Source organism: Eumetopias jubatus, unplaced genomic scaffold (genome assembly GCF_037043125.1).
Source record: "Eumetopias jubatus isolate StellerSeaLion01/CBP00866 unplaced genomic scaffold, mEumJub1_p1.0 scaffold_11, whole genome shotgun sequence".
NCBI lineage: Eukaryota > Metazoa > Chordata > Mammalia > Carnivora > Otariidae > Eumetopias > Eumetopias jubatus.
In genome coordinates, this window is record NW_028274817.1 from 83,913,585 (window position 1) to 83,937,884 (window position 24,300).

General features: G+C 45.8%; 1 protein-coding gene across 2 annotated transcripts in view; it reads left to right on the top strand.

Annotated features, from left to right (window-relative positions):
- SHROOM4 (shroom family member 4) overlaps positions 1-21,072 on the top strand; it is a 215,817-nt gene extending 194,745 nt beyond the window's left edge. The window contains exons 6-10 of one of the 2 annotated variants that reach the window (XM_088029011.1): positions 9,455-10,228; positions 13,786-13,935; positions 14,809-14,989; positions 18,952-19,221; positions 20,803-21,072. In XM_088029011.1, coding sequence (XP_087885137.1) covers positions 9,455-10,228; positions 13,786-13,935; positions 14,809-14,989; positions 18,952-19,221; positions 20,803-21,072 — 1,645 coding nt within the window. The remainder of the gene's footprint in view (positions 1-9,454; positions 10,229-13,785; positions 13,936-14,808; positions 14,990-18,951; positions 19,222-20,802) is intronic. The other variant, XM_028092957.1, reaches the window with a different exon arrangement.
- Positions 21,073-24,300: the final 3,228 nt, after the last annotated feature.

A 24,300-nucleotide genomic window follows, 5' to 3' on the forward strand; every position in this document is an offset into this window, starting at 1 on the left:
CACAAAGAAAATTCAGAAGGGCTGCTAGTAAGCTGTAAATAGTTGGAGTTGAATACACACGGTGTTTGGGGGGTACATGTCAAGTTGCTAGAATGTATAATAAAAAAAGAAAATCTAAAGAAGAGGATTGATTGGTTTGATCTGGGCCCAGGAAGTTAAAGATCGAGGGCTTTGGAAAAATCCACATACTAATGACAGACAGTGTTACGGGACATGCTTGATCTCACTGTTAACTAGAATTTGTTTGCTAGAATTCTCAATCAACCAGCACATCTGCATATTTAAGGCTGCGAGAACTTTGACATTCCTGAGGGTGTACGTCACCAGACCTCTGCAAATTTCCAAATCTGTCACTGCAACATAGCACCTCCCCACCCCCACCAATAAACACTGTATTTTCTAGCTCAGAAGCATCACTTTCTTAAGATGGTTCTATCACTTCGATCACCAGCCCTAGCTTGCCAATAGTTTGTGCTTCGGTGCCATTATTCATAAAGAAGCACGTTTTCTCTCTGCCATGGTGACTGCATCTGTGTACCTTGTCAGCAAATAGAGACCCGTCAAGCCATGTTGAGATGGCAGTGCCAAGCGGTTGACGAGGCTCCCTTTTTTTGCTGGGCACCTTGTCCTCTCAACCGGTATTGTGATGCCTTGGAAGTCAAATTCATACCCTTTGCAAAATGACCAGTTACTACATTTCGTGGATCCTTAGGGTTAACTCTCAAAGGGTTAAAATCTCAAACATTAAATACATGCGGCCCAGAGAACTACTCTACAGTAATCGTTCTCATTAATAATTGAGCAACAAGAATGCCTTTTAAACCGTCTGAGACAGAATCATGTTCTTTATAACTGGTATTAAGTCTTTCCCATTGTATTCTAGGTCTTTAAAAGTCAGTACATTAACATCTGGTGTACGTGAGGACTCAAAGAGACAACACGTCCTCTCTTTCCCTGACCCATCCATAGTTTAACCATGGTGGGGCACAGAATTTCCTTGAATAACATCAGGACTCCCAGAACATTTTGGACTTCCAGTATTCCCATTATTTTATTTTGTAAATCTTCATCCCTGTTGTCACATGGATGGTATGTATATAGTTAATTAAATGAATTTTGTTTTGAGAAGTTTTTTTTTTTTTAATGGCTTTATACCTCTTAAGATTCCCCGATGAGTTGGGAACCTGGTAGGTAATGACCGATTAGAACAGTAGATCCCAAAGTGTGATCCCAGACCAGCAGTACCATCATTATCCAGGAAATTGTTAGAAATAAAAATTCTCCACCCTGCCCCAGACCTACTAAATCAGAAATCCTGGGGACAGGACCCAGCAACCTGTGGTTTAGTAAGCCCTCCAGGTGGTTCTGATGCATGCCCGGGTTTCATTACCTCTGGATAGCAGCGAATAGATCCCTAATAACCTTGGCCAGCCCAATCCTCAGCTGAATTATTCTTGTGTCAGACCCTCCAGGGCCCCCGACAATGTGTTTTTTACTCCTAAAATGTCTTCTATTAAATCTCTCGAGAAGGTAATCTGAACGCTGAAGAGGCAGCATGTTGCATGGGCAAAAGTGTGGGCGTTGGAGTCAGATGAACCTTAGCTGGAACTTCCGGCCACTATTCCCTTTGTGTTCACCCAGTTGTTTAACTGCCCTGAGCCTCATTTCTAACATGGCCAAGAGAATACCCCGCCAGAAGATTGTCTCAAGAGTTAAATGAAAGCAGGTCTGTCATCTGTCCAGCCCTGTGCCTGATGCATGACAGACTCTCAGTAAACCTAAGACCGATTGTTACCATCCCTTACCGCCATGTCCATGACGCTATGTAAAATCCAGAGGAGTTATGGGAAGACCTTCTTGGAAATTCCAAGTTGGGATCATTGGAGAGGGGAGGCTAAGCTTTACCCAGGACAGACCCAATAAAGCAAGGACTTCTCTGATCCCTTCAAAGGACACTTGGCACCAGCCTCCCCGGGGGATGTGGAAGGTTCAGGGCGAGTCTTGCCACTTGCATTTGTCATTGCCAGACTAATTGTTCCTTACTTGAAGGTCTGTGGACCCAGAGGCAGAAAAGGGTGGCAACAACAATCCCTCTGGGCCCTTCTCTCCTCCCAGCGTAAGCCTCCTTGTGTCTCACTTCCTGGATCTTGCAAATATTTCCTTCAGCATTAACCTGGGAGTGGCTGTTTTCTTGGAGCAGTCTTATCTTTTGGCTGCCGAGGAAAGGGAAAGGGGACAGGGGCTGGACCTGTGCACCCTTACTGCTGAGATCCTGGAATACCAAACTATTGTGGTGAGTTTAAAAGTAAAATTTCCAAACAAGAAAACTTCAGAAGTACAGGGGAAGAGGCAGGAGGAGATTTTTTTTCAGTCTCTGCAAATATTCGTTTTCATTTTCAATCACTATTAGTCCAAAAAAAAAAAAAGATTTTAACAAAAGGGGAAAATCTGTTCATCAGAAGAAAAGGTAACCTGTGCCAAGAGGAAAAGAGAACAGCCCAGGACTTGGCAGGCCATTTGCTTTTGTTTTTGAGATGTAGTCTCCTTGCTGGTGTCAACAAAGCCTTTTCTTACACTAGCTTTCGTGCTTCCATGCAAAGAGCTAATATCTGTCTGGACACCTGGGGACAAGTGCAGTGCGAGTACCTTTTGCCTCACCCTAGGAGTCCTTGCTCCAGTGGGATTGGCCCTTGGAGTCAGAGAAGGCAAGTTCCAGTCTGGACACGACTGCTTCTTACTAGCTGGGAAAATGATTTACCACACACACCCCTTTTTTAAAGATGTTATTTATTTATTTGAGAGAGCGAGTGAGAGAGAGAGAGTACGAGTGGTGGGAAGGGGCAGAGGGAGAGAGAGCAGACTTCCCACAGAGCATGGAGCCCGACTTGGGGCTCGATTCCCAGGACTCCAGAATCATGACCTGAGCCAAAGGCAGACGCTTCACTGGCTGAGCCACCCAGGCGCCCCTGAATTACCCTTTTGTAAGCCTCGGGATTCTTACCCGCAACTGGCAATGATGGGTTGATGTGAAGATTAATAGAAATACATACACAAAAGTGCAAAAAAGCAGTGCCTAACACACACTAGGAAGTAAGAAACCATAGTTCATTTCCCTTAATGAAACTCCTTATCCTTCACTCCACTCCACTTGGTCCCAAAGTGGAGTTGTAGATTTCTGTGCATATAGATGGCTTGAGCCCTTGGAAGATAGGATCGCTAGAGAGGCCAGTAACCTGCATTTGAGCCTGACGCACTTCAATGGAAGCCTTCCATTCCCCAGTTTGTTTCAGCTGTAGTGCCCGGAAGGAAGGGGCTATGTCAGTTTTGCTCCCCTTTGATCTGGTCACCTTGCACAATAGAATATTCAATGGCCGCATGGAAGGACTTGTACACACATTGATCCAGCTGATCCCATTGAAGGTTCCCCTTTCCCTTTTCGGAGTCATGCCCGCTTCTGCTCCCCTGATGTAAGTGACTCTGTAAGGCTCAGGCTGGCCCTGCACAGGCCATGTAAGTGGGGAGGGGGTAGTACTTCTACAATTAGGATTGATGGGGCGCCTGGGCGGCTCAGTCGGTTAAGCGTCTGCCTTCGGCTCAGGTCATGATCCCAGGGTCCTGGAATCGAGTCCCACATTGGGCTCCTTGCTCAGCAGGGAGCCTGCTTCTCTCTCTCTCCCTCTGCCTGCCGGTCCCCCCTGCTTGTGCTCTTTCTCTGTCAAATAAATAAATAAAATCTTTAAAAAAGAGAATGTTTCTTTAAAAATAATAAAATAAAATTAAGATTGATGCAGAGAATAGCAATTTCCAGGTTGCCTTGTCAGAGCCCAGTGCCCCCAGGTAAGGTCACAGTGCCATGAATTAGGACACCAAATGTCTAGAAGGGTATGTTTGTTTCTTCCAACTGATTCTAGAGTTGGCTACCTAGAGGTAAATTCTGTAAGGCTGACATAAGTGATTAGTACCAGAACAAGACAACTTAGAATATCGAATCCTTTTTTGATTTTCACACTGCTCTTAAACCTAAACTTGCCTCTTATTATTTGTCCCTTTTTAGTAGATGAGAAGAGTTAGTACATGAGCCCAAAGTTAAAATCCTTGGTTAGCTCAGGCCTCCTAGCTAGGCAGACATGTGGCTGAGCTGAGACCCGAGATCTCCTGGTTTCTTGGCTCTTGAGCAGAGCTGAATATTAACCAGGGGACAGTGCAGTCCAACTCCTTTGGTGAGAACGAGGAACAAGGCCAAAGCATACAGGAGTGAAGGTTGTGCACTGCACAACTGGCACAGCCATATGCAGTGGCCCTGAGGAAGGGAGTCCTTTCTAACAATAAACATAATTCTATCATTATTAATCACCTCTCCATGTACCCAACATCATTGCTAGGTCCTTTTTATATAGTTAATCCTCACAGCAGCATTGTAAGATAAATATTTTACTGAAAGTGAGATAAATTAACTACTGTGTGCAAGGTCGTGCAGCTTTTGGGTTATGGAGCCCGATTTTACATTTTTACTGGAATGCAGACCCAAGTCTTTCTGACACTGTGTTCTTTCCACTCTACTCTCTTGCCTTGTCGTTCCTGTGCTCTGGGGAGAGAAGGGGAAAGAGTGGTGAATTTGAGTACTCTCATGCAGCAGGACTCTTGTCACCCCGGCTGCGGGATATCGGCCCAGCCGGGGCCTTTGGAGACCTTGCTGCCACCACCTGCATTTCCTAAGAGCGAGACTGGAGATGAGGCGGAGGAGGGGGAGAGAGGCAGGGAAAGAAGGGGGGAAGGTGTGTGGTGAGGGGTGGAAGACAGGCTGTATAGATGGGAAACCAACCTAACAGGAACAAAGAACCCTGTCCCCCAAACTCCACCCCAAACCGCAGCCCTCCCATCATTTCCACCCCGGACTCCTGTTTCATAGTATGGTCCCGGATCCACTTGTATTAGAATCCCTTGCAGGGGCGGGGGGCAGTTGTTAAAAATGCAGATTCCCTGGCGCCACCACAGAGGTACTAAATCCCAATTTCTGGGGGGTAGGGCTCACCAATTTGCATTTTCAACAACCGTTCCTGGTAATTTCGCTCAGGAGACACTTTGATTAGGAACAGCCATCCCAGACCAGTGTCTTCCAACTCTTTTGGATCATGCACCCTCTTCAGAAAGATTTTTTTGCACATGCACTTTCAATATATGTTGGTAGTTTATTAATAAATTCCTTACGTGTACTAATGTCCTAATGTTTATGTTTTTAAATGCAAAAAATGGTGAGACTTTTGCATTGGTATTCTTATATGAGCCTGGTTTCTAGTTTGCCTTTATGTATGTTCTAGTTGTTGGGTTTTCGTGTTGACATCATGCAGGACTCTTTTCTTCTCCCTCAGTAGATTCCAGAGTCTAGGAAGTGTAAATAGTATTGAGGTTGTCTGTTCCTTGAAGGCTGGTAGAATTAACATAAGACCGCGTGAGTGTGCTATCTTTTTTTGTCAAATTTATCAACATTGTTTCCTGTGGTAACAGGTGCGCTTAGATATTTCCATTCTTCTGCAATCAGTTTTGGTAATTTTTGTTTTCCTAGAAAACCACCCTAAGCTTTCTAATTTGTTTTCATAGAGTAGAGCAAAGTATTCTCTTACTCTTTTCATTTACTCTGCAACTGTGGTTATTTCTCCATTTCTTATTTTGTGCATTTGGGGTTTTTAATTAGATTAGCAAGTGGTTTATCTTTTTATTGCTTTGTATTTTCTTTTGAAGAAGTAGCTTTTGGCTTTAATTATTAATTCTGCCATTTGTTTTCCAGTGTATTAATTTCTGCCATTAGTTTTCTTTCTGCTTTGCTTAGCTCTATTTTTGTGGCTCTTTTCTTGACTTCTTTTGTTCAGTGCTTAATTCATTGATTTTAATTTGTTCTTACATATTAATGTAAGCATTGAAGGCTTCGGTTTTTCCTTTGACCACTGCTTTAGTCAGTCAAATTCTCTAGTTTCTGATATTTCATTGTTGTTGTTATTTAGGTATTCTACAATTTCAGATCAGATCTCTTTGACTAGAGTGGGGAATATTTTTTTCCCTTTTATTTTCTATGTACTAGAAGTTTTTGTCTTTCCATTTTTGTCACTAATTTCTAGTGTTTTTATGTTGTGATTAGGTACCATAGTCTGTACTTCTTTCATTTTTTGACCTAATATAAAGTCAACTTAAAAAAGTTTCAATGGACCCTTGAAAAGAGAGAAATTTAAATATTCCCATTATCTTAGTTTTGACTGTCACATCTGTCATCAGCATATTTCATTGCTCCCTTTTTCTACCTTTGCATTTCCTATGGCTTTTGCCTTATGAATTTTGATGCTATGTTATTTGACACATAAAGATTTAGGGTAGTTAGATCTTAATCATGTGTTCTAACCACCAATTTATGGTGCCCTTCTTTGCCTTGTTTGTTGATTTTTGCCTTTAATTCTACTTTGTTACAATACAAATATCATGGCTGTTGGTTGTTTTTTTTTTTGTTTTTGGCATGAATCCATTTATTTTATTATTTTATCAAAGTATACTTGATACACAAAGTTACATTTGCTTCAGGTATACAACATAGTGATTTGAGAAGTCTGTACATTATGCTGTGCTCACAAATGTAACTGGAGGCCTGTATCTCCCACCCCTCTTCACCCATTTTGCCCATCCCCTCTCCCCCCACCTGTACCCTTCTGGCTACCATCAGATTGTTTTCTGTATTTATGGGTCTGTTTCTGCTTTTTGTTTATTTGTTCATTTTGTTTTTTAGATTCCACGTATGAGTGAGATCATATGGTATTTGTCTTTCTCTATCCATCTGACTTATTTCACTTAGCATAATACCCTCTAGGTCCATCTGCATTGTTGCAAATGGCAAGATCTCATCCTTTTTTGTGTCTGAGTAATATTCCTCTGCGTGTGTGTGTGTGTGTGTGTGTGTACCATCTTTTAGCCATTCATCTTCTTTATCCATTCATCTGTTGATGACCCTGGGGTTGCTTCCATATCTTGGCTACTGTAAATAATGCAGTGAACATAGGGGTGCATATATCTTTTCAAATTAGTGTCTTCATTTTCTTTGGGTAAATACCCAAAGATGGATCATATGATATTTCTATTCATCAATCCATTTATTAAACAAAATTTATTAAATGCCCACTGTGTGCCAGGCTCTAGGTACTAGATAAATGAGACTCATAAGAATCCCTGCCCTCATGGAGCCTACATTTTAGTTAGAGAGTGGAGCATAAATTAAACAAGTGAAAATAGATATGTGATATAATAACTAAGTGGAGATGTGTGTTCTGAGAAAGAACAAAATAGAAAGAGGATAGGGAAGGATAAGTCATCTCTGTTTGAGATAAGGTGGTCAGGAAAATCCTCTGCCTGATAGCATTTGTCAACCTTTCACTCTCCACTCACCACCTTGTTTGTTTCCTGCTGGAGGAAATGCCAGGTGGAACACTTTGCACACAAGGAGGAACTTAGAATCTTAAGGAACTATAGGTGGGCAAAGGCCCAAATGAGAAGGGAGTGTGGACGTGTGGGGGTGAATTTCTGATCCATGTGAGTGATGAGCTAGCCACGACGGGGACTGGAGATGAGCTGACTGAAGGAGATTTGGTTCTTCATTCTGTCTGAGCTTGGCTACCATTATGTGTATGATTATTTTTTTAAAGAAATATTCTCAGTCTTCAGTATGACTATTGAATGGGTATTCTGTCTGATGATTTAATTGAACTGCTGGAATTTCCTGTCACTAGACAATACTTAGCATGATGCTGATTGCTCACAGTCTACAGCAGGAGACCAGGTCTTCTGGTTTAGAGGGTTTAACTCTTTACACTGGGAGACTAAAGAGCCATCCTTTGACTTTGGTCACTCTTTATTATACAGAAGTTTGACTTTTTATGCATATTTTTATACATATTTAAATCAACCTGGACTTCTTTCTTTTGGATATTTTTTCTATTGCTTATAAGATGAGAATCTCATTTTGCCTCACAAGTGACAGTCTTTTTAATCTTCTGATAGTTTTTTCTTATAAACATAGACTATATATACCTGTATATGCATATAACATACATTAAGATACACACACACATACCCTTAACTCTTGAATCTGGAATTTATTTTGGTACATAATAGAGGGTGCAGCTCCAAATATCACTGCTCCGCAGTTATCTCAAAAAAATTGTTTTTAAAAATCATTCTTTATCTCCTTGTTATGGAAGGTGAGTTATATATGATTTTATATCGTTCAATGTGTTTCTGGAGTTTTCATTCTGTTCTACTAATCAGTAACACACTGTTTTAATTATAATTGCTTTAGAATATGCCTAATCCCTCCCCCCCATTTCTTCTGTAGCAAAATACTTTTTAATATAGTATCGTATGGGCGCCTGGGTGGCTCAGTTGGTTAAGCGACTGCCTTCGGCTCAGGTCATGATCTGGGAGTCCCAGGATCGAGTCCCACATCGGGCTCCCTGCTCAGCAGGGAGTCTGCTTTTCTCTCAGACCCTCTCATGCTCTCTCTCTCAAATAAATAAAATCTTTAAAAAATATATTGTATCTTACTTCATGTTGCAAATTAATAAAAAGTGCTATAGTTAAAAATTCCTGTTGAGAATTCTGACTAGAATTGCATTAGAAGGAGCTATTTTAAACCCAAAATTGTAGATATTTGTGAATTGCCTGCTTGATATCTTTTGGTACAAGTATAAAAACACGGACAGAAAGCATGTCAAATTCACGATACAGCTTGCATCTGGAGAGGCAGCAGGGGAATAGAAGTGGGGAGCGAAACAAAGGGTACTATGTATCTCTTTTTAAAAAAAATCATCAAGTATAGATGGCAGAGTATTTAAATGTGCTAATCCTGGGCAGTCGGTGGGAGCATGGATATTTATTATAGCAATCTCTGTATGTTTCTAAATATTTAAAATTTTTCATGGTTGAAAACAAAGCAAACAAAAACAATGTAACAGGATAATCAGACTTGTAAGCCCCAGTACACAGCACATTCAATCCAAGTGCTACAGAGTGAGGTAGTGTGTGCATCCAGTCTTTGGAGCTAGACTGTCCAGGTTCAAATCCTAGCTCTACCACTTACCAGCTTTATGACCCAGAGCAAGTTACTTAACCTGCCCATGCCTCAGTTTTCCTGGCTATAAAATTGGGATGATAATAATAGCTACGTCGTGGGGTCATTGTGAGTATTAACTACGTTAAGACGTGGAAAGCACTTAAACCAGTGCCTGGCATTTAGTACATACTTAGTAAGTGTTAGCTATCAATATTATGTGTTAGTATTACTATTCTTATGATTGCATTTACTACGTATGCTTGCATTGTTTTATGGCCGTCTTAAAGTTTACAGAAATGATGTTATCCGAAACATGGGGCCATCTGCGACGTGCTCGGTTTACACAATCCCCGTCTTGCTGTTCTGCAGGGAAATGGCTCATTCCAAGGCTAGCTTTCCATGGGCAACCCCGTCCCATCCTTGCCTTGAGAACCCAGCACTGGACTTGTCAAGCTACCGAGCGATCTCTTCCCTTGACCTTCTCGGAGACTTCAAGCACTCCTCGAAAACAACAGAGGAAACTTCTGCCTGTGAGGAGGGGAGCTCCGTGGCCTCCGTGCCCCGCCCGCTGCGTAGCCGTGCCTTCTCAGAGAGCCACATCAGCTTGGAGCTGCAGAGCTCCCGGGCCTGGGGGCAGCATAGGAGGGAGCCCTTTACCAAAGCTGATGAGACCCAGCCGGATCCTCTGGGAGCCCGGAAGAAGGCCTTTCCTCCTCCTCGCCCGCCTCCTCCCAACTGGGAGAAGTACAGGCTCTTCCGTGCAGCCCAGGAGCAGCAGAAGCTGCAGCGAGAGGAGGAGGAAGAAGAGGAAGAAGAAGAGGAGGAAGGGGGAGAGGAGGAGGGGGAGGAGGAGGAGCTCCCACCCCAGTATTTCAGTTCAGAAACCACTGGTACCGGCACCCTCCATCCTGAAGAGGTCCTGGAGCACCCACAACCCCTGGGCTTTGGCCACTTGGAGGCTTCGAGGCAGGGCTCACAGAGCCTTCCAGCAGAGCAAGAGTCTTTTGGTCTCCATCCCAGCGACTTCCTGCCTCCAATAAGGGGCCACTTGGGATCTCAGCCTGAGAAGGTTCAGCCCCCTTGCTGTTACGGTCCGGGTGGGCTTTGGAGGACATCAGAGAAGGAGACCACTGATCCCCCCAAGTAAGTGCTTATGAAAGAAAGGTCCCCCAGGTGGCTGCAGCAGGAGCGTGAACTTCACCTCCACCATTTACCAGCTGTGTGACCTTGGCTTGGTCGATTGATTAAACTGCTCCCAGCCTCACATTTTTCTCGGCGGGAAAACGGGCATGATGATACCCATTCCACTTGGCTGTCATAAAGATGAAGACCATCTCTCTAAAGTAGGGAGCCCCGTGTGTAGCTCATAGTAGGTGCTCGGTAAATGGTCGTGGCTGATGTTCTTAACGATCACTGTCAAAATACTATCTTATTTCTCAGTTTGCCTTTTAAGGTATGCATCAGTTTCACGCCCCTGAGCCAGAAGGAATTAAGCCCTCCCTGCCTCCTGGCATTCCCCCAGAGCCTGGCTCAGGCCCTTTCCTGCCTTGTTCTTTTGCTCGCTCTCTAGAACGAGAGGCCAGCTCACAGCCTGACCGGCCTCTGCTCTAGGACCTGCCCGGGCTTCTAAACTCTCCCCGCAGCTGCTCCTGGGGGTGGGCGCTTTGTGCCCGGCTCGTTCCTTACAAAGAGTCAAGGGCACTCCTTTCCTCTGCCCTTCTCTCCATCCCCTCCCTGCCCCAGCCCTGTGGCCCTGCCTCTTTGCATTTGCTTCGGCGGGCCACAGGTGGTAGTTGACAGGGTGAGCTGCCCGGGCAGGGAGGGCAGAGCAGGAGTGTAAGCCCGGCCACCGGGCTGTTGGTGTCTGTGTGCCTCACTGTGCTTGCCCTACAGTGCCTGGCCATTGTCCTGTTGGCTCCAAAGCGAAGGAGCTCTGGCCTCTGGCTCTGCCCACACCATCCTGCCCAGAGCTCAGCCCGCACTCTGCTGGGGGGAGCGGGTCAGGGGCAGGTATCGATCCCATAAGTGCTTTCTTTAAATCCTTCTACGGAAGGAACTTGCCGGAGACCCGTTGCTATTAGAAGTACCTCGTTTTTGCGTCTTTTACCCACCCACAAACCCTTCACCTGGCCATCTGGAACTAGTTGAGAAGTTTCCCAGTGCGAGGTGCACAAGCAGAGCGCGACAGGGCCTAGCTAGCTCCTAGACACTGGGAGGGTCTCTCATCGGAGCCCTCGCGGCTGCTTTTCAAGCTGTCCAGCTAGCTGGGGGGCGTTCTTACTGTCATCAGAAGACGTTTTGTGGAAAGCGACTGTGGTTGCTCCCTGTCACGGCAGGGAGAAGGGAAGGTGACCTAGCATGTGGTAGGCACTTAACATTTAAGAAGACAGAATGAATAAACCAACGGCTGAACGTGTATGAAGCATTCGCTGTGTGCCACACACCGCTAGTCGTTCTATACCCATTATTTCATTTAACCTCCCAACAGCCCTGTGCGCTGGTTGACAGATGATTCCCATTTGACAGATGAAGAAACTACAGCTGAGGAAAATAAGGGACTAACGGACTTCGATTCCAAAGCTAGATCTGTGTGACTCTAAAACCTACGCTTCATTTGCCATCCTAGGCAGCCTCTCTCAGAGAGATCTTGTTCTTGCAACAGGCCAGGCCTTTACAAGGCCCTCTTGGCCCCTGTAGGGCAGAGTGTCCCAGCGATCGTGGTTAGAGGCCCCAGACTTGCCCCTTTCAGCCTCCTAGTCCTTCCTCCTTTTATGTACCTCCATTCACCTTGGCGCCTTGGCCAGAGAGAAGGAAACTGCTATTACTAGAGATCTTGTAACTCGTTCCAGAGATTTATTTTTTTGTTGTTGTTGTTAATGACTCTAGAATGCAAGGGGAAACATCTGTTTGCACACAGCCCTAGCTAGCTGTGGCTGCAGAAAATCAATTATAGATGCCTCTCTGGATGATGTGGATTTAAGGAACAGCATTATTCCCAACAAAGCTAATAATTTTTTTTTTTTGCCTGCTTCCTATGTGCCAGGCATTGTTCTAAGCACCTTTGTGTGTTGATGGATTTAATCTTCACAACCAACCTATGAAATAGGTATCATTAGTGTCCTGCATCTTTTAGGTGAGAAAAGCATGGCACAGGGAGGCTAAAGTAACCTGCAGAAGATCACAGGTAGTCAGGACCCAGGCCATCTGGCTCACTGTGCCCAGTACATCCTCCCAGGATCTCTGGTCTCCTCAAGATCTTATTCCCAGACCCTGGGAGAGCATAGGGTTCTAACCAGAAGGAAGTGGCTTTAAGACTTTGTAAGGGAGAAGTGTTAGGGGCAGGTAGATGTATCATATTTTGAATCCAGAATACGAAGAAAAAAAAAAAAAGACATTCTAATTTCAGCCAAGTCAAACCAGAGCATTTCTGTAACCCACATACTATTCAGTTACAAAACGCTGGGATACATCTAAAAACCAGGTTAGTGGAATTTTCAAGCGTTGGTTAAGTCCCCTAACTCTGGTTCGAGTACCGAACTCTATGCATTTCCTCTCAGTGCTCTGCAGAAGGAATCTGATTTTTGCTTCCGTGTTCATTATCAAATGCAGATTATGTTGTCATAGATCTCCTGTAACTCCTGCCCTATTAGTGGAGATTATGAAAACAGGAGCTCTGGGACATAATGCCTAAGATGATCCGCTGTGATATGGTGCAGGGCTGTGTCCGCTGCGATCTGAGTCTATAATTAGCACATCCTTTTAAAAAATATTTCCAGTTTTATTGAGATATAACTGACATACAGCCACATCCTTTTTTCCCCTTAATTCTGTACTTTCTTTCAGCACTTTCTGACTCCGAACTCTCCCACACATGCCCTAAATATTTTTTCTTATAGATAAGAACTCCCTAAGTTCATATGTTCCTATTCCCTCCAGAATATTCTCTCTTGTCTGCTAACATAGATATAGTCCAGCCAGAAAATTCCTTACATGCAAGGTTTTATATGATGTCAAGTTGTCCCTTTGGCAATATAGCATAGTGGCTAAAAGTATAGATTCTGGAGTTAGGTCACGAAGGTCTAAATCATGGGTCTGTCATTTACTGTCTGGTGACCTTGGGGTAGTCACTTTCCCTCTCAGTACCTCATGTTCCTTATCTCTAAAGTGGTTGCCACGAGCATTAAATTTTTTTATTTCTATCTACACACACACACACTCAGACACACCTACAGAAAAACACATCTTAGGACAGTTTCTAGGACATGGGTAAGCGTGAGTGAGTATTAGCTAGTATTGTTCGTTTATTAGTGTTATTAGCTTAAAAAACCCACATGTAAAATGAATACCTTGGTTGAGGAATAGTGGCATGCCCAAGTTTCTTTTGTGTGATGAATTAGGAGAGAGCATAGCATGAATCAGTAAATAGCTGTGGAGCCTTTTAACCATTATTTTTGACCTTTATCTAAGAGCTGCAAGTAGCTGCAAAAATGACTAATGAGTTTCTCCTATTTTTCCTTTCAAACAGCTAGAGGTTAGCAAAGGGGCAGTGACACAGACAGGTGGAGGGTAGGGGTGGCTGGTAGGCAACAAGAATATAGTGGGGGGGGGGCTCTTGCATAAACCATGGGTGGAATTCTTTGCCCTTCCATCACTGAAACCTGACATTAAAGCTTTTCTCCTTATTTTCTGCCTCACGCCAGACCAGAAGCCTCGATGGCAGAAGAGCCCAAACCCAAGCCAGCGTGGAACCAGAGCTACTTCTTTCCACAGGAGCAGTTCGCTTTCATGGGCTGGGGCTCTGAGAAGCAGCACCTCAGCCCCACGGGCTTCAGTGAACCGAAGACAACAGGGTCTGCTGCTACATTTGTCAAGCCCCTGGGTGCCACTGGTTCCATTTTTTTCCCCATTTCATTCTGCAACCGTGGAGGAGGCTGGGGCCACTGGGGATATGGCAGAAGTGGAGAGATGCTATCCTTTCCCAGGCCGAAGGCCTGCCTCACAGGCAGTCTCAGAAGAGCTCATGAGAGATGTGGTAGGCCGTGACAAGTCCCTGGCAGGGGTGTTAACCCCAGCCTCCAGCATGGCGACCACTGCTGAGGTCATGGGTGACCTCTTTGCTGTGGGAGATCTGCAATGGCGGGGCCATTTCAAGCAGGAGTGGCACCACCAGGAAAGAAGAGATTACACGAGTGTCCAGGAAAGCCATGGGGTGCCTTTGTAAGCAAGCAGACTAGATAGAGCTGGAGTGGGCGGCGGTGTGGGCTGTGTAGGAGGGAGGCCAACAGTCTTGGAGGATGAATAGCTAAGGTCTCAGATAGATCCCTACCACTTCCTCCCTCCCTGGGGATTCATATGCCGGGGCCATGAACTGAGGGGAATCCTGGAAGATCAGAAGCGCAGAACTTTGGGGCCTGCCAGTCTTTCTGGATCTTAGTGGGGCGCTGACCAAACCAAATCACCCCTAAAGAAGTTCCCCTACCCATTGAAGTCCAGGGCATAGAAATAGCCTTCTAAATTCTCAAAGTTGGCCTTGCCTTGGCTTCTGGGTAATCTTCATGTGGCCCGTTGACATTTCAACAGTGCTTCCTGGTCCATCATTTCCTTATTCCATAGCTCCTTGGTGAAGCAGGGTCCCACTTTTCACAAATGGGGAAATTAAGAAGCAGAAAGTTCAGGAGCCTCTCTGACAGAGGTGCTCAAATGGTCATTCTTTGTTTCTACAGACAAGAATTTCAGCGCTTCTCGCCTCCTCCAGGGGCCCCAGGGATCCCTACCTCTTACTCAACTTATTACAATATTTCTGTGGCCAAAGCAGAACTGTTGAACAAGTTGAAAGACCAACCCGAGATGGCAGAGATTGGCCTGGGAGAGGAAGAAGTTGACCACGAACTGGCTCAAAAAAAGGTGAAGTTTTCTGATATGCCTTAGATTTTCACCATTTAGTTTGCATGTCTGGAGGTTGACCTGCCCTCTACACTCTCCAGAACAACTTGGTGCATCCCCGTTTCTTCAGTATGGATATCAAATAGCCTCTCTGGGTTCCTCACAAATGCAACTCCAGTCTCTTTTTGATCCAGCCAATAATAATAGTGATAGTAACAGAAATCATCAACATCATCATCATCATTATCACTGTGTCTCTCGAATCCTTAAAACAACTGGACAGTGATCCCCTTTTTTACCAGTTGAGAGGATTAGGTTGCCCAGAGTTACAGACCTAGTAGTAGATCCAGGACTTGAATGAAGTCAAGACTGTCTCACTTTCTACTTTATTGCGCCGTCCCTCTGAAATAAGCCAGCCTTGTAAGTAACTCGCCGCCCAGGGCACATCAGAGTTTTTGCCAGCGAGCTCAAACCAATAGCAGCCATTGATTGCATTCTCTGTGTAACTTTCTGGAAGAGGGAATAGACTGACTAAGCCAAAAAAAAGGGGGGGGCGGAGAAATTAGAGGCTGGTAAATTTTAGTATTTCTTTGCAAGAATAATCAATAATGTCTTAAAAATACTAGAATGAGCAATAGAAATGATGTTGTTGTTCCAAAACCTCCCTGTTCTTCCTGTAAGCATCACTAGGCTAGTTTTCTAATCAAATTCCTGGAATCACTTTGCCCTCCCTGCACTTACCCATTTTATTTCGTAAGCAAATAGGGTTTCCATGCCAACCCCAAAGGCCTAATTTACCACTTTGTGAACATCTGAACTTGATGTAAATTGCTCCTCTGCCCATGCTTCTCATTCAGGACATGACCTGTAGGAAAGCTGGAGGCCATTTGCAGGAGACCCCCCACCACTTTCAAATCTGAAGCAAAATGTCAGGGAAAGAATTGGAAGCATGGTGGTATCAAAGTTGTATTGATCCAGATGCCTGCCTCCTTGGATTCTGTGTTCCCTGAGTGTGGCAAGGCTGCTCCTGGCTTACTCAGGACCTTTTTATTAGGAGCAAACCTAATAAGAGTCTGAGCAGGAAAAGAGAAAAATGATCAGAAATGGCAAAGCACGGAACAGCAGGTAGTGATTTGAAGTGATTGTGGGGGAGCTAGGACAGCTTTTGTCTGAGGAAGACAGGTGAAGAAGGTCACCAATTTGCAATATCCTAGAAAAGCAACTCAGCTCTACCTGGGTCTGTGATGACTCCTTAGCTCTATCCAGTACACTTTCCCCAGGACTGAAGTTCAGGTTGCAAAGGCAGGTGCCAAGAAACAAAGGGCTCTCTTCGCTTGCATCCTTCCGGATCTATGGAATGATGGAACCGAAGAGCTAGGGTGGGTAGGTGATTTTCCAAGTTGATCATTTGGCCCCCAGCCCTCCCTTGTCCCTGGCACTGAGTTTTGTTTGGGAGAGCAGGGGGTAAGGATATAACTGGGAGCCTCTTAGCATCTAATTGTATTGCCTCATTCATATCATCGATCCCTGATTCTCAAGTGAGTTTTAGAATTTTCCTTACATGTAAACCGATGACACTTCAGACTTAAGATCATAGTGATCCCCTGACTTCTGGCCAGTTCTGAATTAGATACGAGGCCCTGGACCCAGAGCAGTCTCTCTTGGGACATTTCTTGGACACTTCTCCTTGGACATTTCTAAATAAATTACTAGAAAGGAGCACATGCTAGAAAATGAAAAGCCTGTGGTCCCAGAGTGCCTGGGTGTGAATAATAACAAAACAAACCCTGAAGCGGGGCATACGGGTGGCTCAGTCAGTTAAGCATCCAGCTCTTGATTTGGGCTCAGGTCATGATCTCAGGGTCAGGAGATCAAGCCCTGCGTCAGGCTAGACGCTGGGCATGGAGTCTGCTTAAGATTCTCTCTCTGCCCTTCTCCCCCAGCTCACGTGCACCCTCTCTCTCTCTCTCTCTCTCTAAAAAAAAAATTATGAAAAGAACAAATACACGCTGAAGCATACTTCAGTATATATACACAAGATACAAGATACAAGATCCTGTTCTAAGTGTGTAACCTGTATTAACTCATTTCATTTTCAGAACAGTACTATGAGGTAGGTGCTATTGTTATCCCATTTTTTAGATGGGGAAATTGAAGCACAGGAAGGCTGAGTGATTTGCTCAAGGTTACACTGGTGCTTTGTGGCAGAACTGGGGTTCAAACCCAAGTAGTCTGGCACTAGAGTCCATGCTCTTAACCACAATGCGATGCTGAATGCAAAGGCTGTGAGCAACCTGGGGCGGCTCCGTTCTTGTTGGGACTGTGCACCAGACAAGCTTCTGCTAGCTCAGCGTACCTGGTAACAACAGCAACAACGACAACAGCAGCAGCAGCCCTAAATAGGTATTGAGCACCTAAGGGGCCAGGCACAATACTAAACATTTTACTTTATGATCTCATTTAACCCCCACCAAGGTGGCAGGGTGGGGGAGGAGAGGAGAAGCGTCTCCAGTTTACAGATGAGGAAACAGAAGACTCTGTGAGATTGGGTATCTTGCCCAAGGTCACACAGTTTGGAGGGGGTGGAATTAGAATCCGGGCATCTCTGACTCCAAACGGCCGCTCTACCACACTACCTTCCTGTGAGTGGGGTTCCAGAACTCGTTATACCCAGAGGGGAGACAGATCAGAAGACACAAGCAGTTTTTCCCTTAAGAAACTTATCATCAGGGCACCTGGGTGGTTCAGTCGGTTAAGCGTCTGCCTTCGGCTCAGGTCATGATCCCAGGGTCCTGGGATCGAGCCCCGCATTGAGCTCCCAGCTCGGCGGGAAGCCAGCTTCTCCCTCTTCCTGCCACTCCCCCTGCTCATGCTCTCTCTCTCTCTCTCTCTCAAATAAATAAATAAAATCTTTAAAGATAAAAGAAACTTATCATCGGTAGGAGACGGACCAACTGCATCCACGTGAAACAGGGAATGAACAACTTCAAATTATACTCTAGCATTCTATTTCTGAAAGGCAGGAGAGTTCAGAAAAGAAAGAGATCATTGAGAGACGGGGTATGGAGGCAAAAGCTTCCTGCAGGGAGGGTGGGAGCAAAGCTGGGCCCTGAGGAAAGAAGGGAAATAGCCAAAGTGAAGGAAGAGATGGAGAGCAGGTAGAACTGCATGAAGCAAATCAGGGGCACAAGGATGAGGGTTGTAAATGCAGATGGAATGAGGGGCTAATCCTGAAAGGTTCAGAGCCTTGAGATGGGAATGGTAGGGTGGAGCCAGGTGGAGTGACAGCCTAGCGGCCCACATTTATTAAACTCTTAGTCCCTGCTAAGTCCGTGGCATCCATCATCCCATTCAATGAAGTGGGTCCTACAATTATGCCCATTCCACAGATCAAAAGTGAACTCCATAAAGAAATCCGCCCAAGGTCACACAGCCAGGAAGGTGGCAGAAGTAGAAGTCAAACCTAGTCATTGGGACTTCAGAACTCAGTCTTTATCCAAAAGGCCTCAAAAGCCAAATGGAGGGGGGTGAAGGGCCAGCACAGGGCCATGCACACAAGACCTAACTCAGTGGATTGAAGGAGAATCAATGAAGCCAAAGGCAAATACTTGATGACGATGGTTTTCCAACCCGTGCTCTCACAAGCATTCCAATTCCTGTTTATTAAATGGTCTCAGCCAGTATTTATTAAGTTACATCTGGCAAATGAGAACTAGCCCCTGGGTACCACTTATCTGATGCCAAGAAGTTTGGTGGTGACTGATTCCTACCAGATCTGAAGAGATAGATGGGAGAGAGGGCGCCTATCCAGAAAACTGGAATTGCTCATGACTTGCTCGGGTTTCCTTTGTTTCTGATGATGAGTAGAGCCTGCCATCTGTTTCCAGATGGAAACCTCCACCCAAAACGGAGGTTACAGGCACAGATCAGTTTCTATTAGTCCCCATTCTCATCCTTTGCCTTCTCTTGTTGATTTCTCCTAGATACAGCTTATTGAAAGCATCGGCAGAAAGCTTTCTGTCCTGCGGGAGGCCCAGCGAGGACTGCTAGAGGACATCGGTGCCAATTCTGCCCTTGGGGAGGAGGTGGAGGCCAACCTAAAAGCGGTCTGTAAATCCAACGAGTTTGAAAAATACCATTTGTTTATCGGGGACCTGGACAAAGTGGTCAACCTATTGCTGTCCCTCTCTGGACGACTGGCCCGGGTGGAGAATGCTCTCAACAGCATCGATTCAGAGGCCAACCAGGAGAAGGTAGAGTTGGGGTCTCAGGAGTGGATGGAGGGAAGTTCCATCTGTTCCTTCTCGGGGCTCCCTCTTTCAAGTCTGGCTCAGCTGGGAGACAGTAAAGCATAGTGTTAAGAGTGTGGGCACTCGCTTTTAAGTGCCTGGAAATTCTGGCTCTACCAATAATTAGCTGTGTGACTGTGGGCAACTTACTTAACCGTACTCTGTCTCAGTCTCTTCAAAAACACACTACCTCCACCTCATGGGGTTGTAAGAATTAAATTAGATAATCCAGAGCTCCTGGCTGGCTCAGTCGGTTAAGCGTCTGCCTTCGGCTCAGGTCATGATCCCAGGGTCCTGGGATCAAGTCCCACATCGGGCTCCCTGCTCAGCAGGGGGTCTGTTGCTCCCTCTCCCTCTCCCTCCCCCCCCAAATAAATAAAATCTTTAAAAAATAAATAAATAAATTAGATAATCCATATTAATTACTTAAAACAGGGCCCAGAACAGGGTAAACACTGAATGAGTGCTACCCGCCAGTAGTAGCAGCAGTAATAGCAGTAACAGTAGTAGTAGTAGTATCGATAGTGATAGTGGTAGTAATAGCAGTAACAGTAGTAGTAGTAGTATCGATAGTGATAGTGGTAGTAATAGCAGTAACAGTAGTAGTAGTAGTATCGATAGTGATAGTGGTAGTAATAGCAGTAACAGTAGTAGTAGTAGTATCGATAGTGATAGTGGTAGTAATAGCAGTAACAGTAGTAGTAGTAGTATCGATAGTGATAGTGGTAGTAATAGCAGTAACAGTAGTAGTAGTAGTATCGATAGTGATAGTGGTAGTAATAGCAGTAACAGTAGTAGTAGTAGTATCGATAGTGATAGTGGTAGTAATAGTCATAGTGGTGGTGGTGGTATCATCAGTGTTAGTGGTAATAATAGTAGTAATAGTAGTACTAGGATCGGTGCCGACGGTGGTAGGAAGAGTAGTAGCAGCAGCAGCAGCAGCAATTTCACCTTACTCTCTCTCCAAGTTGGAAGACGAGGTCTCACCAAGTAGCTGAGATTGGGAGTCTGTCAGTTTCACAGGTTGGGCCACTCTGCATAATTCCGTGAACCAAAAGGGGCATTACCTTCCCGCACACAAGTGGTTTGGGATACAAATTGGAATCCACACTGAGAGGCACCTACACACGAGCATACACGCACGGATACATACTCACACGTGTACACCAACACGGAGACATGCACCATTTTGAAAGCACTGTCATGGTGATCCTTGTTCTCCGGATGGAAGGGGCGTGAGCTGGCTTTGTCAGAACCTTCCCCCACCCTAACCCAGGTGGTGGTCCATGGATTAAAGGCAGCTTAGGGATGGAAAGGGGTGAATACACACCGCCCTGTCCAGAAGCACTGTTGTGTTCATCCTCCCCTCCCCCCCCCATAAGAAAGAAGGGCTTTTGCATGAAGGTGGACCTCAGGGCAGGAAATCTAGGACTAATCAGTTAGCAGAGTGGGGAGCTGTTGGTGGCAGCATTCCTGGTGGAGCCGTGGGTAAGGCAGCCGACTGGGAACTGGGATGGCTCTTAATTGTTCTATCTGATTCCTCAGTTGGTGCTGATAGAGAAGAAGCAGCAGCTGACAGGGCAGTTGGCAGATGCCAAGGAGCTGAAGGAGCATGTGGACCGCCGCGAGAAGCTGGTGTTTGGCATGGTCTCCCGCTACCTGCCTCAGGACCAGCTCCAAGATTACCAACACTTTGTGAAGATGAAATCTGCTCTCATCATCGAACAGCGAGAGTTGGAAGAGAAGATCAAGCTTGGGGAAGAGCAGCTCAAATGTCTCAGGGAGAGCCTGCTCCTGGGGCCCAGCAATTTCTAATTCCTCCAGCGGATTGACCCGCCATCCCTGCCCAGCCACAATGGGAAGTGCTTTCAATCTTTGTTAGCAGTTTGTTAGCAAGTAGATAGCAGTTAGTTAGCTGTTTGTTCCATAGCCTCTACCTTGGACATCTCTCACTGCCCCTTACCTAGCACTGTTCCCAACCAGCTAGGAGTCCCTGAGGAGGCCCCAAACTTCTACCTTAGGGAGCAAAAGCAAGAAGTAGGGGGTGCCCGCAGCAAGGTGTGATTATACAACCACACTCTCCTTCCCATGGTTTGCACAGGCAAGCACTCCCCGCACACAGAACCAACGAAGTGCCTGCATTCCTCTTGGTACAAGGACTCCAAAGACATCGTGCACTCGCCATCCACCCACGCCACAACCAGCCTCTCAAGGCTCAGAGAGAAGCTGCCTGTACAGCTCCATCCTGCCCAAGGCTCGTGGCCCAGCCATTGCCCACAGAGATCTGGCTGTCTTGAGGGCCTCACTCACCAGCAATTTAAGGGCCTCGCGTAAGCTCAGAAGGAGAAATTACACGAAACAGAATGTGAGCAAAGATTGGGAATCCCTAGGTGCCCGCCTACCTTCCCCAGCATCTGGTTGAGGGGGAAGGAGGCCTACTCTCAGCCCTGGCTAGTGTGGCCCTGCTCCCGTCCTAAGATTTTTGGCCTACCACTTCCTGTCCCTTCCTGCCTTTCATTGCTGGGGCTTATAGGTGCCCACCCTATGGGCTGCACACTATGGGTCATTAATAGCTCTACGAAAGCTGACTTCTGGATACACATTTCACTATTGGGGTGAGGGGTTCTTTGTTGTATTTTAAATGGCCTTTTGATTTTATTTATTTTCATGTTTTGATTTTTTTTCCTTTTTTTTAACTAAGAAGGAGAGAAGAGGGGAGTCGGAGAGGGAAAAGTAATCCCAGAAGGACAGCGTTTTCTGCAGATCAGCCTGAATTTCACCATGGCTAGATGAGCAAATGCCAAAGCCTTGAATTCTTCCCACTGAAGCCTACAAGTGTCTAAAAAAGGAGTTCTCACCTTGAACTCAGCTTACTATGGCCTGGCCCTATACTTTCCTTGAAGTCAGGATACCCATAAGCTTAGCATTCCCCAACAGGGTTCAGTTTTTTTCTTACCTATTTTTTCTTGAAACCAAAGAAATCTGAAACTGACAAAGGTTCACCCATTTCTCCACCACCTCCCATCTAAGAAATTGGGTAGAAGGGAGCTCAGGAAGAGATCTTCCATCTCACAATTGCTTTCTCCAGCCTGTGGCCTGACTCAGGGAACTGAAATTCATGGTAGCTAGAAGCTCCAGCCAGGGCCACCCCCCTCCACCCCCCAGCCCCCCACCCCCCACCCAGAGCAAATTACGACCCAGCCATGGTCTTAGGCACACAAGCAACTAAGACTGCTGTTGTTGGCTAATGCTGCCAAGGTCCTGATACCACTAGCCAGTTTCTGTCCTGGAAAATTGGAAAATCCCTCAGGTGGGCCCTGGCAGGAAAGGAGTTGTGGCCAAACGCTAGCCTATTAACCAGCTCTGTCCCTGTTCCTCCCTCACTGGTGCCCCCGGTTCATATTGCACAGCCCTGCCCAGCAAGCCCTGACATCTCTTCTAGTTACTGCTGAGTTCCTTGGGGGTCCTTGGAGGTTAACTGTAGCAGCAGGGGTGCCTCACTCAGCTGAAGAATTTGCCAAAGAACTTTGCTGCAGCTACAAACACTGGTCTCCAGCTTCCGTTTCCTCTTCATTGTATTTGGAAACAATGGAAGAATCTTGGCCAGCAGGGTGTCCTGAGGGGGGCCCTGGGTATGCTCTTAGTACACTGCTGCTATCAGAACCACTGTTAAAATGTCAACCTGCCATTCTCCCCCTCAAAGGGAGGAGTCTACTCTATTCAGGAAGGCTGATGGCTTGTAAAGGGCTAGGCTGACCCGAGCCGAGGTGGAGGAAGGTGGGGGAGTGCTATGAATAGAGGCTGTGGTTGCCATCTTTTTTTTTTTTTTTTCTTAAACAGGCTCTAGGATAAATAAGGAGTAAGTTGAGATGTCCCGTATTGGGGGGTGAGGCCAACATAATCCAACATTCTAAGATTTGGCGGGGGGGGGAGGGTGCTTAGAACAGCTTTTTGGGAAACACAGGACCAGGGAAAAGAGTGGTCACTTACCTGGACACGATGACCATGGTCTGGGATTTTCTAGTCAACGTTAGATTGGTTGTACATTAAATTTATCACACTAAAAGTACTATTGACTGTGTTATTTTTGTCCCTCATCCCACCTGAGATTAGAGTTAGAATCAGAACACCAGGATGCTCATTTACACACAGAAGGACGGTTTCTAAAGCACTTAATAAACCCCAAAACTATACTGAGCAGTGAAGCTTGGCAGACACAGGGGAACTACTAAACAGGAACTAAGACCCCATGCTACTGATGTGAGTGACGGTGCTTCAGAACTGCCAGTGTCACTTGAGATGCAGTGTCTCTTCCCTGTTCTCATTTCCTGGGCTCAGCCCTCTTGCAAGGTCTGCCAGGGGTAGCAGTTTGGAAGGCAGACCAAGGGATTTTCCCAAAGAAGGTTATTGGTCTTGACTTCTGTCCTCTCTCTTCAAATACTCATACAGGCCCCAGTGGGTAACAGGTTGATAGAAAGAGAGGAATCAGTACAAGGGTTATTATCACTTGTCCCTTCTTACTTCCCCCACCCCAAACCCGGGCTCTGGGTGATTGAGTCTCCTTGAGTCCCACCAGCTGCAGACTCAGCCATGGTTTAGTGGTAAATGCTCCAGGGGAACCTGGAGACACACTAAAAACAAAACCCTAGAAACAAAGAGACTGGAAGCAGAGGAAGAGAGAGGGTGAAAGATGAAAAGCCTTTTTCAAGGCCAGGTTCAGGCTCTGTTTTCCATTTAACCTCCTGTGTCAAAAAGCTGCCCAGGGGCACCAGAGCCACAACCTGAACCCCAGTCTCCCTGAAGGTGCTGCTCTGCCTGTAGCAGCAAGTCCCAGATGGAGGAAGCTGGGCACATTTATGGCCACTTCCTCCTGTCTGGAGCTTGGTGACTCCCACTGTCTTTGCCAAAGGAGTTGTCTATGCCAATAATAGTTCTGTAACAGCATATTATAATCTTTGAAGATTAGTAGATCTTTAGAGGGGGGTGGGGCAGGGGGCAATTTCTATAGATAAAGAACCAGTGTTTGTTGTACAACTGTTGGGG